The 20,379-nt window shown below is 40.7% G+C and overlaps 1 protein-coding gene across 1 annotated transcript in view; it reads right to left on the bottom strand.

Annotated features, from left to right (window-relative positions):
• Positions 1-20,379, bottom strand: part of WDFY2 (WD repeat and FYVE domain containing 2) — a 354,163-nt gene that overhangs the window by 226,030 nt on the left and 107,754 nt on the right. Inside the window, exon 2 of the mRNA XM_007945228.2 lies at positions 2,809-2,876. Coding sequence (XP_007943419.1) covers positions 2,809-2,876 — 68 coding nt within the window. The remainder of the gene's footprint in view (positions 1-2,808; positions 2,877-20,379) is intronic.

Below are 20,379 nucleotides of genomic sequence, written 5' to 3'. Positions count from 1 at the left end.
GACTTTATCTCACCTACTTTGGTCATTTTGTCAGAAGGCACCATCCCCTGGAGAAGGATATCAAAGCCAAGTAAAGGGTCAGCGAAAGAGAGGAAGCCCTTCAATGAGATGTATTGAGACAATGGCTGCAATGATGGGCTCAAGCAGCAAGGATTGTGAGGATAGTGCAGGACCGAGCAGTGTTTTGTTCAGTTGGACACAGTGCTGCCATGAGTTGGAGCCAACTCAATGACACTTACCACCACAACCACATAACTGATATTTAAAGATAATACTGAGTAACCTCTTTACAAACACCTTTCATTAGAAGGATTACAGAACAATCTCCTTGGAAATGCAAATCTATTTCTATATCTCTGAGAGAAAAGGAGCTATGTGGCACAGTGTTAAAACATTTGGCTGCCAACTGAAAGGTCGTTGGTTCGCGCTCACCAGCTACTCTGTGGGAGAAAGATGAGGCAGTTTGCTTTCATACAGATTTACAACCTTAGAAACCCTATGGGGCAGTTCTGCTCCGTTTCATACAGTTGCTATGAGTTGGAACTGATTTGATGGCAGCGGGTAACTGACAGAAAACGTAGCTCATTTTCTTAAGCAGTAAGATTCTGCCTTTCTCAAATTAAACAAAGCATAAATTCTTGTTCAGAAATCAGCTACTATGTCATCTGAATGCACAATATTCCTAGGTATATGAAAGTCCATTCTGACCAACTCTTAAGAACACAGGTTTTGTTTGTTTTATTTTTAACTCTTTATGACAGCAAAACCAACTAACAATGAAAGATAAAGGAAATCACTTTGACCACACGTACCTTGTTCACATGCAAATCCCTGGCACTTAGCACAGTGGCCTTCACAGAGTAAGGGCTCAGTAAATCTTCAATGGACTAGAACGTGTACTTACATCCATGCTTTCACAGATCAATATAATATATATGCAAGAGGCTTTACATGTGCTTATATAACCACAGGAACACAGATCACCATGTTGACTATAATGTCATAAAATAATCTGCTCAACATTTAATGTACATTCAGGTTGCCTAGGGATCTTGTTAAAATACCAATTTCTGATCCAGTAGTTCTAAACCCAACATTTGTATTTCTAAAAAGTTTCAGATGATGATGAAGCTGATCACTGAAAGTAGCAAAGTAATTCTTTTCTTAGACCCTGTGGTAGAAAACCACAGGGAAAATATGGAAATGATTATACAGTCCTCCTTCTCAGAGTTCATGTTTAATCATTAGAACAGTGAATTGTATATGTTCTCAGAAACTCACCTTCATTATTAGACTCCATCCACTCCTTTCATAAGTATTTACTAAGCATCTATGCCAGGTGCATGAGCTATAGCAGCCTTCAGGCATTCTTATATATAGCTTATTAATAAATGATGAAAAATGCAAACTAGAGGCTTGTCTGTGATATCCAAATGAAGGGAACACTAAAGAATGACACCAAAATGTATGCATATATGTGTATGGGGAAGGGGTGGGCAAGCAATTGTTTAGCATCCTGTGTCTTTCATGAGGCTTCTATGAATGCTCATCTCAAGAAGATTCCTTGCTGCCACTCCCAAGCCCCCATCATGCTACCCAAGTCTTCCTCTCTTCTGTCTGTCATGCCTTAGTCATGGAAGCTGTAGGTCTTTGGGGTCAACTTCAACATGCTAGAGTATACCTACTGTGATCAAGTCAACTACAACTCATAGTGATCCTATGGGACAGAGGAGAGCTACCCCAAAGGGTTCCCAAGGCTATAAATCTTTATGGAAGTAGAGTGCCTCATGTTCCTCCCAAGGAACAGCTGGTGTGTTCAAACTGCTGATCTTCTGGTTAGCAGCCAAGAATTTTAACCATTGCACCACCAGGGCTCCTTTGCTAGAGTACAGTCCTTCCTTATCGCTCAGTTAGATACTGTTCAAGTTTGATTTAAAAAAAAAAGATCAAAGATAAGGTTAGTTTCTTTACTTAAAATCAAGGGAAAAAAATCAGAATTCTTTTCCTTTTCCATTTACTTAAGCCCTCACCACTGCCATGTCTTAAAAGGAAAGTTCTCTTTGGACCTAGGCCATATAATGGTGTTCTGTGGTGGCAGAACAGGTAAGGGGAGCATATAAGTACTCAGAATGACAAGAAGTTTCTTCTCCATGTGTCTTTTGAATACTGTGGTAAAAAGATGCAGAATGTCTTGAATTTGGACAAATGACATAAAAATAATATAAGAACAAATTTACGTCACAAATGTAATCACTGGACAAAATTTTGAATTGTCTAAGGAAGTACTTTGGGGGAGCTCTGGTAGCATAGTGGCTAAGACACTTCCCTGCTAACCAGACGGCTGGCGGTTCAAACCCACCAGCCACTCCTCGGAAGGAAGGTTGGGCAATCCTACTTCCGTAGTGATACTGCCTCGGAAACCCAAGGAGGGGTCGCTATGAGTCGGGTTTGACTCGATGGCACATAGCAACAACAAAAACAACAAGGAAGTACTTTACTAAAAAGTTAAACAAAAAGTTGGGAAAGAGAGAGAGACTGCTGTAATCAGAGTGCCTATGTGCTGTGACCCTTCTGTTATTTATCTTATTCAAGAACTAGGAATATATAGCCTATTTCAGAACAATTTTCTTATTTTACATACCGAGAGCTTTAGAAAATCCAAAAGGATTTAATACAGTACTTTCCATTATAATGATAATACCATTCCTCAGTTTTCCCTATTCAAGAAGAAAATACAGAGAAGGCAATCTGGGAAGATAGGGAAGGTGGGGTGTATATTTGGTTTAAGATAAGGATCCAAATACTTACAAGGCATTGCATGGTATATGCTTGGCCAATACTGTCCACTGTCTCTCTTTAACCAGACACGAACTGTCCTACAACAGAAGAAAACATATATATTAAATCACAGTATTTTCAGTCACAAGAAACTATGGAAACAAAGAAAGAAAATCTTTTAATTACATATATGCATCTGACATATGCTTCTCTAAATACCATCCTAAAGATGTATATATACATAGACACATACTGCGGTGTAGTAAATTACTTAGTGTGACTTTTCTACCCATAAGTCTTTGTAAACTCCAAGGTGGGAATTGCTATTAGCAACTGAGGAGATCCTGATTGCTAAAGTCGCCCACCTGGAGTATTTCTGTTGGGAGTGGCACAAAAGAATGTTCTGGGAGGTTCCCACTCTCTCTCAGGTGCTTAGAGTTATGATGCTGTGACTGGCTAGTTTGACCATCTTGCCAAGCTCAAAAGGAGGCCTCCTAGAGGCAGAACTCTCTCTGACTGCTGGTGGAGGAAGACGTGCTGCCGAAAGAGACATGTGCTGCTGGGAAAGAGATGCAAGAGACACGCATTGCTGAGTGAGACACCGAGGGTCCAGCACTGCTGGGAAAGAGATTGTGAGAGGCTGTTGGCTGAGGGACGGTGGGCTGGGAGAGAGACTGAGCGTTCTTCCTGAACTTGAGTTGTAGCCTGGTGCCTCCCTAATAAACCCCATAATCCGTGAGTTCTGTGTGGCCACTGCAGCGAATTATCGAACCCAGGAGAGAGGTGGTGGGTGCTCTGGGAGGAACGGTTGATGAAAGGGCTGGAGGGAGGCAGCATGTCTGGCCTTGCAGTAATAGGACTTGGGTTACTGCTGGTAATCCTGTCTTCCTCTTGTGGGATTACAGGAGGTCAGAACATATGGCCTCCTTGCCGTTTTTGCACATACCTAATAGTGAGAGTATTCTAAGAAGTAGTGTTATTGTTGTTTTTAGTATCCATCTGCCTGCAGAGATATTAGATTTGACTAGTGAAAGAACTGCAAATAGTTCAAATGAATATGTAGCATCTGACACACACAGACAGAATCCACAGCACATCCAGCGTTGCAAGTCAGGCTCTGAGAGTGTTTTCCAAGCATGGTTAGGCAAGGAGAAGCTCCAAGACTAAGATTTCCTGAGCCAGTGGGCCTGCCATGTGGTTCCTCCATAGAAGATCCTGCAGCAAAGGCTGCGAGTGAAGTTCCACGGCAGGAACTCATGAGAAATGTTCAAGCATCAGCAAAGGGAAGTGGTACCGCTTTCACCCGTGACCAGTGTGAGGCCCTAAGTGATAAAGAATGCCTGCATTCAGATCACAGCGGGCCATGAGAGAGCACCTGCTTTTCGGCTGGAGCATATGTGTAGCCCCGTTATGGTACCACTCAAAAACAATTCTTCCATGAAGCCTTTTCTAGTTATCTCCTTTCCACCTCCTGTCCCTTCAAGTAGAACAGTCCTTCCTTATTCTGTGTGCCTCAAAACAAAAACAAACTCACCGCCGTGGAATCGTTTCCCACTCACAGCAACCCCTCCTTGGGTTTCCAAGGTGGTATCTCTATGGAAGCCGATTGCCCAATTGTCCTTCTGAGGAGTGGCTGGTGGGTTTGAATGCCAGCCTTCTGATTAGCAGTCAAATGCCTTAGGCACCCAAGGCAATATTTTAATTCACTGCCTTCCTTTAGGTATTTACATGTTTTTCTCACTAACGGACATATGGGGTCTCCGTGAGTTAGAATCAATTCCACAGCAACTAACAAAAACATGTTAGCTCATTCTATGTAGGGAACCTGCACCTTTTTTTCTTTAACCACCTATCCTCACTGAATCAGTGAATAAATATTTGTTGAAATTAATCATCACTCTGTCTCAAGTTTTTTTAAAAATAATATATGTCAATATACCACTTTAATACTGAGATTACTATCCAATAAGAATCCACATAAATTTTGCTTGGAGTTGAAGCAGCCATATTTGATCATGAGGCAACAAGCCTGAAGATATATACGTCATCATGCTGAAGACAGCCAAGATGAAGAACAGAAAGAGCCTGGCCGCAATAACACTGTTGAGCCACCAACCCTTTAAGATTACTTTCAGACTATTTTGTGAGATGATTTACTTTCTTTATTGCTTAAGGTATTGTGAGACGGATCTTATTACATTAACTAATAAAAAAGGTTAGGGTAAGAAATGTCATAGATTACTTCTAGGTTTTAGGTCTATCCAAGTGAGATGAGGTACACTGGAAAAGGACTAGATTTAAGGTGAATCATGAGTTCTTTTTGAACGTTTGAATCTGGAATGTCTTTGAGATACTCAAGAGTTCCTAATTAGTGAAAAATGAACATAATAGTTAGACACTATTTCATAAAGGCACGGGATGGGGCAGTGTTTTGTTTTGCTGTGCACAGGGTCGCTATGAGTTGGGCATGACTTGACGGCACCTAGCAACAACAGTAACATTTCATAAAGGTTATTGAGAGGATTAAATGTAAGGTTCTTGACACAGTATCTGCTACATGGCAACCACTCAACAAATGCCAACAATTATTATCACCATCATCACTAGAGTTTAAAAATGGATTAATCAACCATAACCCGGGAGAGTCCAAGATTTACAACCTTTCCTTCTCTGCTAACAGAGTGAAAATTATAATCCTTGACATAAGGGATTTCATACTCAGTCTACAAAGGTATCCTGTAAATAACTTATTCATTCTTTTATGCATTGTTTTAACATGTACTGAGCACCTACTAGGAGTTTCTGGGTGGCACACATGGTTAAGAACTGACTGCTAGTCAAAAAGTCGGTGGGTCTGAACGTACTCAGAGGCTTCCCCAGAAGAAAAACCTGGCCATCTGCTTCTGCAGGTCACAGCCCTGAAAACCGATGGAGCACTATTCTACTCTGCACACATGGGGCCATCAGGAGTCAACTCAATGGTACCTAACTACTGCAAGCATACCTACTATGGGCCAGGCATTGTGCAAGAGCTCCATCTGGACAGACAAGGAAACATATAATCACAATGGCCCATGATAAGAGCTGGAAGCTATTTTATATCCACGTAAGGCCATGAAGGAAAAGCATCTAATTCACGTGGGGCAGGTATGGTGGATTCAAGGTTTCCAAGGAGGGCCTGACTCTTGAGAGATGATGGCATTATCTATTATATAACTTCATTTATTTCCTAGGCATTTAACCACAGTCTGTTATTTGATCTACCTCTCTGTAAATATGTTTATTATCCGTTTCTTTTGCTAGAAAATAAGCTACATGATGATAAACACATACTCTTCTTGCTCACTAAAGCTCTGGTGATGCAGTGGTTAAAGCACTTGGCTGTTGACCAAAAGTTGATAGCTCAGACCCACAAGCTGCTCTGCTGGAGAAAAATGTGGCAGTCAGCTTCTGTAAATATTTATAGCCTTGGAAACTCTATGGGGCAGTTCTACTCTGTTCTATAGGGTCACCCTAATTTGGAAGCAACTTGACAGCAACAAGTTTTAGTTTTAGTGTCGACTCAGAGTCTGGCAGAGTTCATGGCACATGGTAGATATATGATAAGTATTTGTGGGATGAGTGAAAGTAGTTGGATGTGACAGAAACAGCTGGCTGCCTACCCCAAATTCATTTTCCTCTTCTTCCCCAACATTAGTTATACTGACATGAAAGGGATGAGCATAGCACATAAGCCAATAAACAGAAAGCAAAAGTCTCAGTCTAGGTATGATCTCTGGCAGAGTTTATATGCTATGGATCTTAGTGGAAGCAACCAGATAGAAGTCCACTGGGCTTTGGAGGAACTGTTTTGCCAACAAAATCCCAAGTCTAATCTCCAAACCATCTTACAAGGCAGACACAATGATTATCCCTGTTTTACAGATAAGGGCTCTGAGGCACAGAGAGAGCCACAATTTGCATCCAGGCAGTCTAACTTCAGAGGCTACACTCTCAAACTACTTCACTATACAGAACCACTTCCCTAATATGGGAGCAAAGTCACAAAGAATTTCGTTTTAAGACCTACTGAATTTAAAATACCTGTAGGTTATCTGAGTGGAGATTACAAGTGGAGTAGCATCTTCCATGAGGATTAGAGCTAAAGTCAGCACCTAAACTATGTGCACATAGCATGTTATGCTATTGTAATGGTAACTGAAACAAAGTCTATGGTCTTTCAAACTTATAAATGATAAGGTATTAATTACACACCCACTCATCAACTGGTTAGGTTCCAAAGACCAGATTATTATGTGAAACCGGCATGATTTGAGAGTTGTGGGCCACACCCCATCTTTGGCACCAGTGTCACCTCCCGCCAGTTGCTCACCACCCATTAGGTGTCCCTGGCATATCCTGGGATGCAAGTGACATGGTAGGCCTTCTTTCCCCATGACATTTTCCCTACCACCACAGAGACCACGAACATGGGGCGGGGGGCTGAGTATTACTCACGGCCTGCCAACTCCCACCGCCCACACTGAGTAGGGACCTTGTTCGTCCTCCATCTGTCCCAGCCCTACACCCTCACATGGTTCCCTCTTCCTTCTCCTTTCACCCTGCCCCACCAACCTCCCCAGCACCTTTGGGCTCTCACTTGACTTTCTCTACCCACTCACAACCCTCTATCATCTTGCCATTGCCTCATGCACTCTGTCGCCAGACCAAGATGTCACAGATGAACAGGAAAAGGTGTCCACAGCCAGCCAGCCATCATCCCTCATGTGGCAAAGTCATCACCAGGGTCTCCAGTATATCGTTTAGGGTGGCCTACAGAGGGTGCCGCAGGCCCAGGTCTGCATGGTACCCGGACCACTGGAGGCCTGCCTCAGAAATTTTTCAAAGTTGTTGTAAATGTGAAATGTCAAATAATGAGATAGTCAATTAAGTGAGGAGTAGGTTATATATTTAAATAACCCAAAACTCCAAACCAAACTCACCGACATTGAATTGATCCCAACTCATAGCAACCTCTCCTTGGATTTCTGAGGCAGTATCACTACGGAAGGAGCTCTGGTAGCATAGTGCCTAAGGCACTTGACTGCTAACCAGAAGGCTGGCGGTTCAAACCTACCAACCACTCCTGAGAAGGAAGGTTGGGCAATCTACTTCCGTAGTGATACTGCCTCAGAAACCCAAGGAAGGGTCACTATGAGTCGGATCTGACTCGATGGCAAATAACAACAACAACATCACTATGGAAGTCGATTGCCCAATCTTAGTTCCAAGAAGTGGCTGGTGGGTTTGAACTGCCAGTCTTCTGGTTAGCAGTCAAATGCCTTAGGCACTATGCCACCAGAGCTCCTAATTTAAATAACCCAAACCCACTGCCATCAAGTCGTATCCGACTCATAACGACCCCTCCTTGGGTTTCTGAGGCTGTATCACTACGGAAGTAGACTGCCCAATCTTCCTTCCAAGGAGTGGCTGGTGGGTTTGAACGGTACTTCTAAATATTTCAGGTGAAGAAGACACACATCATTAGAATTTTGAATCTATATAGGTTAAAAGAGTAACAAGATAATATTAGGTTTAACTTTGATTAACAGCAATAAATATGTATAAAATCACTTTGCGTGTATGGTAAATTCTTACATTAGTCCTATGAATTAGAAATGGTCAGTTTAGAGATGAACAAGTAAGCCCAGGGGGCTTAAGTGATTTGCCTGAGCTAGTGAATGGATGAATTTATTTTAAATTCTGTGCTCTCTTCAATAAACATACTGCCTGTCTTAAACCAACATGTATTAAGAATAACTGATGTTTTTAAATCTAAAAATAAAATCATATTAAAAAAACCTGTCCTTTTATTCTTCAGAGATAATTAGTTTTAAAAGATAATAGTTTGAAATATTAAGGCTTTTTTTTTTTTTTTTTTAAAGTACTGGATCCTAGGTCAAAAAAAGTGCAATTTTGACAACTGGGGATTGCTTATATAAATGTAAAATCCACCTTACAAAGCCTGCAAGTAAAAATAAGTTTTTCTGTAAGTCATACTTAAAAAGCAACACTAAATGCTTCAAAATTAGTGAAAACTTATACCCTTAAGAAAAAAAAAAGGTTTAAGAATATAGCAACTGTGATTAGCAGAGTTACTTCGGCCAGTAGAGGTCAGTGTACTGGAGAAGAAAAATGTACCACCTCAGTGGAAATGTACCTTTTACCCCTACAAAAGGCCCTAGTGCACTGCTGTATGCCCTGCCATGTCCTGGCCGCCTTTCTTTTTTCCCTCTGCCTCTTTTCTCTCCCAAGCTCTCAGTAAAGGAACTGACAAGTGGACATGTCAACAGAAGCCACACTCACCTCAAAATGAACAAGATAAATTCCCCACAGCAGCCTCAGCCCAAGCAGCAGTGGGACTGTTTTGGAAACAGCATTTTCTTAAAAAAGTTGACTACACTTTTTTTTTTAACTTTTCATTACGGTTTGGGTGAAAGTTTACAGCACATATTAGCTTTCCATTCAACAATTTATACATATTTTGTTTCCTGACATAGGTTGCAATCCCCACAATATTCCCACTCTTCCCATTACCTCTCTGGGTTCCCTATGTCCATCTGTCCTCCTTTCTTCCCTCCTCCCTCCCTTTTGATCTTTATTTTGGGCAAATGCTGTCCTTTTCTTTTCGTATGGTTGGTTGATTGTTCAGAGGAGTATGTTCCTCCCTGGTGTTACTGTTCACTTTGTAGGCCTGTCTACTGTTTGGCTGAAAGATAATTTCCAGAGATGGGTTCAGTTCCAGGCTTGAAGGGTGTCTAAGGACCACAGATCTTTTTTTATGATTTTGAATTTTGTTCTACAATGTTTATTCTCACTCTGCCTGGGACCTTCCACTGTGATACCAACCAGAGCAGTCATTACCAGTGGCCCAGCACCACACCGTTCTTCTGGTCTCAGAGTAATGAAGACTGTGGTTCGCATGTGGTTCCAGTAGTGCTTTGGACCAATTGTTTCCTTATGTCTCTGATTTCCTTCACTCTTCTTTCCTCCGAGACTAATAGTTGCACCTTAGATGGTTGTTTCTAATCTTTTAAGACCCCAGTTGTTACTAGTATTTAGAAAACTGCCTTTGTGAACTAGGGTATGCCAATTGGCTTAGATGTCCCCCAAGACATGTGGTTCTAAGTCCCCAAGTCCGGTGACTCATTCTCTCAATGCATATGGTTATGGCTAAGAAGTTGTCAAAACTTTGCCTTCTGTATGTTCTACTATATCCATAGATATATCTGCAGCACATGCAAATATATAGGTAGAAACATCTTCTGCCAAACATATATATACTTGTGGGTCTACTCCCATTCACTTTCTAACATTTGTTCAAGCTGGCCACATTTCCGTGGGTGAAAATTACTTTTAAGCATTAGCCCTTATTCCTTACCTAAATTAAATTAAATTTTATTTTATTTTATTTCATAAGTTAAAACAAATGTTCAGTAAACTACAGCATTTACCAAAATCTCACAACTAGGTAATGGTCTGCCTCCTTGACCAAGTCGTAAACACAGTCAGAGAAGGAACCACACTTAGCATCCACCCCAGGACCAAGCACCACATCAGGTACTAAAGTACTGCTCACTGCTTGTGAAAGATCAAAAGGACTATTGAAAATCCCTGCCTACAGCCACTCCCACCCACCTCTCACCAGTCAGCAAGTTCTCTGACTATATCTCCAAAGAGGTCTGTGCAGAGAGACGCCAAAGAAGCTGCACTGATTACAGAAATCTCTAAACTGTGTTAGAGTGAGATGATGTGACAAAACTGTAAATGCTTATTTTTATACTTACGGCCCCCACTAATACCCTAAAGAAATAAGAAAGGGAAGGGCATTCCCACTCAGCCTCCCATCCCACCCCAACTCCCTCCAAAGAAACAAACTGCATGCCTGCCTCAGCTACAGCCTTAACTAGGGTGAATGCCACCTCCTTGAGCACAGCTTTGAGCTCAGGAGCCACTATGACCATGCAGATAGGACTTGACTCAAAAGTTCAATCAAGCAGGAGAGTCACATGGCCCCTTCTTATAAGATACCCATCTTGATTTTCTTTTTATGAACTGTTCTGAGATACAAAAACTAGCAGTATAGTCAGACACAACTGCTGCATTCAACTGTATGTAACAAAACAAACAAACAAAAACCCACTGCTGTAGAGTTGATCTGGACCCATAGTAACCCTGTATGAGAGTAGAACTGCCCCATAGGGTTCCCAAGATTGTAATTTTTATGGAAGCAGACTGCCACATCTTTCTCCCACAGAGCAGCTGGTGGGCTCAAAGTATCAACCTTTCAAAGTCCCTGGGTGGCTAGTAACCCAAAAGCCGCTTGTTTGAACCCACCCAGCAGCACCACAGAAGATCCATGTCTGGCAAGCAGCTTCCTTAAAGATTACAGCCAACCCAACTCTGGAACCTACAGAGTCTCCCCAGATGAATACACACACAAACAAATGCTGCAATAAACTACCATCCTTTCAGTTAGTAGCCAAGCACTTAACCATTATGCCACCAGGCTACCTTGCACGTACACACAAAGAAACACATATTCAGTTGCTGAACTGAATATATATGTATATGAATATGTACACACATAAGTACATATTTACATATAAATAGACATACATAAAGGAGGTCTGGTGGCACAGTGCCTAAGGCATTTGACTGCTAACCAGAAGGTTGGCAGTTCAAACCCACCAGACACTCTGTGGAAGGAAGCCTGGGCAATCCACTTCTGTAAAGATTTATCACCTCAGAAACCCAAAGAGGGTTGCTATGAGTCAGAATCGACTCGATGACAGTGAGTGAGACATACATATGCATGTGTGTGTATACACACAGAGAAACATATTCAGTTGCTAAACTGAATATATAAAACATATAGGTTTGTCTATGTATACACACATCTGTGTGTGTGTATATCCTCCTGTCCCCATCCTAACCAGGAAAAACATACTCTTTGCCATACAGTCTAGCAACCTTTAATTAAGACTCTACTTATACTGATCAGGACAACGGACTACAAGGTCTGGAACAACTCAATTTCCCAATAAAATTAAAGTCTAGAAATTAGGACTTCTGCCTCAGTGCCCTGCAAGTGTGTATTCATTCACTTATTTGTTGATTCATTAATTCATTTGATAAGCATTTATTAAACCCTACAGATACCAGTATGTGTAATGCTCTGAAACCACAAAGACAAACTGGTACACCTCTGTCCACAGAAAGCTCACAATCCACTGGGAGAGGCAGACTGGTAGAAATTACAATACAGTAAGATGAGAGCTAAAGTAGGGAAAAGTCTATGCTTTTCCAGGAGCACATGGGGGCCCTAATTCTATCTAGAAAGCTAAGGATTAAGTGATGTCAGAGAAAGCTCCTGGAAATGATGGTGTCTGAAATGATGAGCAGGCATTTGCCAGAGAAAAAGGAGGAGGGTGAGCAAGAGCCATGTTCCTGGGGAGAAGCATATGTAGCCCAAGGAGGCAAAAACAGGCAGGGGAGAGTGCCAGGTGGGAGTAATGAGAAACAAGCTGGGACAAAACACTAAAAGCAGGTCACCAGGGGCCTAGTGTGCCATGCTAACGAGGGTGGACTTGACTCGGAGGACCTGGGGAGCCAAAGGAGGACGATAAGTGGCCATTCACACAATCTCGTTTGTTTATTTGTAGGAAGCCTGAAAGAAGAGCAGCCAGTTTGGAGGCTATGGGCAGTAAATCAGGCCAAAAAAGATGAAATCATAGCAGAGAGAGGAGGACACACTTCAAGAAGTGGAATATTCTGGACTTGGGGACTGACTGGATGTGGGGTGCTGTGTGAATGGTGGTGCCATTCATCTATAACTGATTTTTGTGCAGGGCAATGTTAAATCCATTTTGAACATGTTGAGTTTGGGAAAGATCCCGTTAGGGCTGCTGAGGTCTGAATTGCCTATTTTGGAGTTCAGGAAGGAGACCCAAGGAGAAAATTAAGATTTGGGAGTCATCAGCACATAGCAATAGCTAAGTCAAGAGTGAGTAAGTAGAAAAGAGGGCCAAAGAAAAACCTCTGGATAATACTAACCATTTCGGGTTACAGAGGGAAAAAGATCTTCAAAGATCTTAGAGAGGGCAGTCAAAGATGTAGGAAAAAAAATTCTTTTTACCTTTCAGACACAGCATGTGCCCTGATTTTTGGTGCAGAAAATAAGGTCATTATAAACATACCTAAGAACTGAACTACATTCACAGTGAAAACGTGCCTACAATAAAAAAACTATCTATATAGGTCACTTTTCTGAGAGGAGAGAGAAGATTGGGGTTGGTGACAAATAGTATACCACAGGTTGCTAAGCTACTGAATAAAATAAGATGGGGCATCTACTCATGTTGAAATCCAGGCTTTTAACAATGTACCCTAGAATGATGCAACCTTCATTAGTTACCATAGCAATGAGCTTCATTTCCCAGGGGACAATTGTTATTTTTGCCACCACTGAAGTAACTTGGGGGGGTGGGCACTGTGTTTTGAAGACCTTGAATTTTTAGAGAATACTTGTCTAATAGATCACACATTGCTCATCAATACAAACTGAAGGAAAGCAGCCTCCTGCAATTTGCAAACAGAAAAACTTTGAACAACAGGCCATCAGTCAACATCTTTTTGTAGTTTTGACAATGATTTGTTTAAAGGGGAAAAAAATGCCTCCAATTCATTTAAGGATTAAAAATGTTGCAGAAATTCTTAGAAAACATACCTGACAGAAAAAGGAGGGAAAAAACCCTTTTATCTATGATTATTTGATTTCTCTATAATTATTTGTAATAACAACTGTCAAGTTCTCATTATATGCACTCAGATCACATATAGTAAATAAACGATCAGAGTCTTCTACAATACATTATGCATCTCTGTAGGAAGTTTCTCCCCAGACAGAGCTGCTGTGAGGAAGCAATGGCAGTGCATTAAGGCATCCAGGGGCTCAAGCTGGGTGCTGTCCAGCATTGGGTCCACTCTGCCAAGGAGCTCATTCCTCCCATGAATAAGCCTGCTATATCAGACTTCAACAACTTTGCTGAATCACACACAGACAATCGTGTTTTGGGTGCTGTTTTGTTTTGTTTTTCTCAAAACTATAGCACTCCAGCAATTGGCGCTGAAGAGGTGTGACTGTTTTTTATTTCAACACCTAGGGCTTTAATGGCATTCCTGCTTTAAAAAACATTAACAGCCATTCTGGTCATTTGCAGTCATGTGCTTCAAAAAGGCATGCTTATTAAAGTCATTGCCCCTCGGCATTTTAACCACCCAAAGGCTATGAAGTCCTTCACAGTTTAGAATTTAAAAAATAACAATCGTGTAACAAAATCTTCAGTGTTTTGCTTTTATTTTTTAATTAATAAAATAAGGTTTAAGGTGACTGATACAGCAGGTGAGAGATTACAAACAAAAATAAAATACATGGAAACACAGGTTTCCCCTGCTATCCAAAGTGGAGCATTTCTATGAAGCCTTTCCTAAGCTGAAACGGTGTAAAGGAAAGCAGCAATTACCACTAGGTTATACAGGAAAAAATGTTGAGTGTTCCCTGAGCCAAAATATAAATGACCAAATCACACCAAATAACATATAAAACCTAAAATAACACCAACATACAGTAAAGAAGGAATGATAACGATAAACACAAAACCTACATAAAGTAAAAATACTGGATGTACAGTGTCGTTCCAAGGAAGGAGCCTGGTGATGCTACTCTCACCGCTCAGAGTACCGCCGCCTCTTTAACAGCTAATTGCGAAACAAACCGCTAGCTTCACTTTTTGCCATTTTTCTCAAAAGCGAAAATCCTCTTTGGATTTCTTTCCACTAGCGAAAACAGGTACTAAGCAGGTCTTTTATAAAAGCAAAGTGGTGGAAAGCAAATTTTTGAAAAGCGGGGTATACCTGTACATGGAATTGTCCTAACAATAGTAGCAAAAGCCTTTAGGGAAATAAACTCCCAAGAGGCCTTAAATCCAAGTATTTTATTACTAATAAGCACTTTCTGTGTCTGCAAATCGCTTCTTTTATATTCTAGACTTTCTATTATAGAAAGTCTAACATAGACATTCTATTACCTGCATTTGTATTTTGTTTTCTTAGTAATTTAACCCTCCATGGCTAATATTTAAGCACAACCTTCTCTCCTTGCAGTTGTGGGTATGATTCTCCCAGACTCCCTCCCTCCCTCACCAGTGTTTATGACTATCGGCTTTCCCACAGAAGCATAACCTCCCAGGCATAGTTTAGCTCCGAATCATAATGTACCATGCACAGGTCTATGTCAGGCCACACTGCATCATACTGTCAATAGCAAGGCCATCTCCCCATTAGACTATGAGTACCCTTGAGGACTTTTTAAATTTTTATCTTTGATTTTTTAAATACCTACAGTACTTTTATTTTGAGTACATATAGTACTTAGGAGCTTTGGTAGCATAGTGCCTAAGGCACTTGACTGCTAACCAGAAGGCTGGCGGTTCAAACCCACCAGCCACTCCTCGGAAGGAAGGTTGGGCAATCCTACTTCCGTAGTGATACTGCCTCGGAAACCCAAGGAGGGGTCGCTATGAGTCGGGGCTGACTCAACGGCATACAACAACAACATATAGTACTTAGCATGGAGGAGGTGTTTGAAAAAGGTCATAAAAATATGTGAGAAAGAAAGAATGGGAAATAGAAAAGAGGACAGAAAAATGAACACATACTCTCAGTGCAGTGGTGAAGGGTAACCCACCAGGAATCACCAGGAACAGTACGCACCAGATCAGAGAAGCTGAGTGGGTAGTCCTTGATGACCAGCATCAGCAATGTCACCTGCTCCTCAGCCTCAGTCACTCACAGTCAAGAGAAACCAAGCACACCCTTGAGCATGCAACAATATGATTCCTCCCATTAGCAAGGATCCAGACGGTATCATTAGAGGAATTACACAGATTTAACTATTGTTTTTGGTTTCATAAGTCACAGGAGGGCCCAGTCTCTTTGTCATCCTACTTACCACTGTACTTACCCTCATGCTACAGTGACAGGTGCATGATGAATGTCCATGAGGGGCTCAATGAAATACCAAAATGAGAGCAGTGATTCAGAGTGCCCTGGCTACCACCATTCTAAATCTATAGATGGATTCTGCTCTCTTCCAGGTAGCAACTTGTGGCAGAAAGACCCAAAATTTTATACCTTAAAAACATAACAGAATGACTCTCTTTCTAAAACTGTAGTCTCCATAAAATTGCCAGACACACAGTAATCAGAAGACAGATGTGGACACAGCAGCCCTGGAGCAGATCTGCAAGAGGAACCTTGACAAAATTATATTAAAGGAATTCACTTGCCCACTCCAGCAGGGTAGGGCAGCATGATACCTACCTATCCAGTATTGAAATCCAACTATAACTTTGGTTTTGGAGGAATTAGGCTTGGTACCTTATGAAAAAAGAAACAAAGGAGAGTTTCTGAGCCATCTGTGCAAGGGCAAGGTTATATAATCAAAAGGAATGTTTACAAAAGATAATTTTGGCGGTATTAAGCAAGTTGATTGAATTAGATGGGAGAAAAACTAAAGGCTACATGGCCAATTATAGCTTACTCCATGTAATAACCAAAGTGTTAGAATACAGTAGTGGCAGAGGAACAATGAAAGAATCAAATCCTAGATACATTTCTAAGGAATCAAAGGAAAGGGAAGGAGCCAAAGATGACTATCAACATTTCCAGTGTGGACAGCCTGACTGGTGGTGGAGGCAAATTTCAAGAGATGCTATTTGTCCATATTTTTAAAATGAGGAAAGCCCTCACAAAGTCAAATTACTTTTCTAAGACAGAAATTGGAAAATTTTATTGATTTCCATCAATATGGCATACCAGACACTCTGAAAGACCTTATGAATGGAAATAAATGAAATGCTTGGTAAAATTTTGGAGCTCTGGTATCACAGTGCCTAAGGCACTTGACTGCTAATCAGAAGGCTGAGGGTTCAAACCCACCAGCCACTCTACGGAAGGAAGGTTGGGCAATCTACTTCTGTAGAGACCACCTCAGAAACCCAAGCAGGGGTCGCCATGAGTTGGGTCCGACTCCATAACATAACACATAACAACAATACAACAGGTAAAATTTAACAGAATTTGTTTTTAGATTTGTCATTACTTTACAACACCGTTAATTAGCTTGAAAAGTGAGTAATCTGAAGATCTTTGAAACCCTAGGTAATTAGGGGGCACATTGAGAGTTTCTGTATGTATCCATTTTAATGCTACATTGGGCATGGAATATAAGACAAGTTGTCAGTGCATCTGAAATGCTTTATAGTAATACAAAGGAGGTGTAAAAAGATATTACATCTTTACTCTGCTAAGTCAAATAAACATACAACAGTAAATATTGCTTTCTATGTTTTTACTTGATAGAAAATGACAATTTAGCAATAATGGCTGAAAAATCTCATGTTATCTTGAAGAACCAGAGCATAAAGATGTCCCATCCCCCAATAACCAACCTTTCTTCTTATGGGTTTTTGAGATACATAATGTATACTCATGAATGTTAATAAATCCCATAAATCAAAATTGCATTATCTCTTCTTCCATAGTGAATCTTTCCCATAAGTTCCATGGAATTGTGCATCACTGTTTCTTAAAATAACAAACCACATGATGTAACATAAAAATAGAGATAAATCTATAATAGCAAAATTATATGTTGAAAGATAGTCTATTACCAGACATAATTCTGTGTATCTTGACCTCCCATGGAAAATATGCTTGATTTTAAGCTGTGCCAACATGAATGGTTACATATAAACTCATTAAATGCACAGAGAAACCATAGGAACAGATCTTCTGTTTATTAGTCATCCCTTATTTATTTATTTTTTTTGTGTGTGAGGAAAATAGAGAAACTAGGTGCAAATAAAATATTTTCTAAAATTCTTTACAATAATTAATTACATGAAAAAAGATTCTGAAAGTCTGAAGAATCTTGAGCTAAGGCTGGCATACCACACCCACCCTCTACCAAAGGTCACTGTGTAAAGCAAACATATATAAATTATTACTGTACAGAATATTCAGCAGTATCAACTTAAGCCCTGCAAAATGAAAGTCCAAAAACTTTAGCAGTACCCAATATTTTCACTAGCCAGCCTTCTCCCAAGGAGTTATATATGTAATACAATGAATGAAATCAGTATTTTCTGACTTACACAGCATAGCATTTCATGAATGGGTACTTATGTGTGAAGATAGATTAACTCTCTGATCTCATTTTAACCAGTTTCTCTTTGTCTTTGAGGGACTACACTGAACAGATGCTCAATCATACTACTCTACAATCATTTAAGTCAATCTATTTAAGAATTTTGATAAATGCACTGACTTGTACTTATTTAGGCATACTACATTCACTAAAATTTAAAATCATAGGATAATTTATATAATTTAAGTTTATCTCTTCCTCCCAATAGGTTGCTGAACCCTGTCGATTTTACCTTAAAAAAAAAAAGCAAACTCATTGCCATTGAAGCGATTCCGACTCTTAACAACCCCTCCTTGGGTTTCCGAGGCAGTCTCCCTATGGAAACAGATTGCCCAGTCTTCCTTCCAAAGAGTGGCTGGTGGGTTTGAACTGTCAGCCTTCTGGTTAGCAGTCAAATGGTGTAGGCACTGTGCCACCAGAGCTCCCAATTCTACCTTAGTATAAATTAAATCTGTCCTCTTTGCTCTTTATTGCCTTAATTCATAATCTTCATTGATAAATGGAGCTCTGGTGGCATAGTGGATAGGGCATTTGGCTGCTAATCAGGTCAGTAGTTCAAACCCAGCAGCCACTTCACAGAAGGCAGATGGGGCAATCTACTTCCGTAAAGATTTCCAAACAAATAAAAAAAACCTCACTACTGTCAAGTCAAGAAGAGTTGATGCTTTTAACCTGTGGTGCTGGCAAAGAATGCTAAAGTACCATGGATTACTAAAAGAACTAACACATCTGTCCTGGAGGAAGTACACTCGAAATGCTCCTTGGAAGCGAGGATGGCCAGACTTCGTCTCACCTATTTTGGTCATGTTGTCAGAAGGAACCATTCCCTGGAGAAGGATGTCATGCTTGGTAGGGTGAAGGGTCGACAAAAAAGGGGGAGGCCTTCAACGAGATGGAGTGACCCGGTGGCTGTGATGATGGGCTCAGGTATAGCAGGGATCATGGAGCTGGTGCAGGATTGGACAGCGTTTCGTTCTGCTGTGCATGGGGTCGCTATGAGTTGGAAGCAACTCGACAGCACCTAACAACAACAACAACTGTCAAGTCGCATCCAACTCACAGCAACCCCTCCTTCTTGGGTTTCTAAGGCTACAGTATCACTATGAAAGTAGACTGCCCAATCTTCCTTCCAAGGAGTGACTGGTGGGTTTGAACTGCCAGCCTTCTGGTTAGCAGTCAAATGCCTTAGGCACTATGCCACCAGATCTTTGACAAGGTGCAGCCTTACTGCTTTTTCTATCATTTGCTTTAGTGGAAAATATTTTCATTTTCCTTCTTTGACAAGTTGACACCTTACACAAATTCCAGCTTTCTCAGATTTTACTGGAATATATGCTTGGAAATAGGGATAAAGAAGATCATGAAAGAAGATAAGAACCTTTACACTTTTTTGAATTCCAGTTTTGGAAGCTAGATTACAAAATAAGAAAAGTTCAGATTGTCAGAGACTATTTGAATGGCCAATAAACATATGAAAAGGTGCACAAAGTCATTAGTTATTACAGCGAGGCAAACCAAAACTACAATGAGATACCATGTCATCTCCTTTTGAAAGGTAATGACTACAAAAACAGAAACATTTGGTGTTGACAAGGTTGGGAGAAAAAAGAACTATCATCTATTACTGATGGAAATGTAAACTGGGGCAGTCACTGCAGAAAAGTTTGGTGGTTCCTCAAACAGTTAAACAATGAATGACCCCATAACCAAGCATTCCCAATCCTAGGTACATATTCAAAAGACCTGAAAGCAGTGACACAAACAGACACATATACAGCAATGTTCACTGTAGCACTTTTCACAATAACCAAAAGGTGGAAACAATTAAAACAAGTGGATTAACAAAATGTGGTATATGCATACAATAGAATATCACTCAGCCATAAAGAGGAATAAAGTCCTGATGCATGCCACAACATGGATGTAACTAGAAAACATACTGAGAAATGTAAATCAGACAAAAAAAGATAAATACTGTACAATCTCACTTACATGAAATAGCAATTATTATTTATACATGACCACTCCCCAATGTCATCGAGTCAATTCAGACTCAGCAACCCTACAGGGCAGAGTAGAACTATTTCATAGGGTTTCCAAGGCTGTAAATCTCTACAGAAGCAGACTGCCTCATCTTTCTCCCAGGAACAGCAGTTAATGGTCTATTCCACAGTCAGCTCCTGGCCTTGTTCTGGCTGAAGATAATGAGCTTCTCCATTGCCTCTTTCCACAGATAAGAGTCTATCTGATTCCTGTGTATTCCATTTGGCGAAGTCCACATGTATGGCCAC

This window comes from Orycteropus afer, unplaced genomic scaffold, assembly GCF_000298275.1.
Source record: "Orycteropus afer afer isolate SDZICR_OR568_19922 unplaced genomic scaffold, OryAfe1.0 scaffold00134, whole genome shotgun sequence".
Taxonomy (NCBI): domain Eukaryota; kingdom Metazoa; phylum Chordata; class Mammalia; order Tubulidentata; family Orycteropodidae; genus Orycteropus; species Orycteropus afer.
Note: the sequence above shows the minus strand (reverse complement) of the source record. Positions and strands in the feature narration are given on the sequence as shown.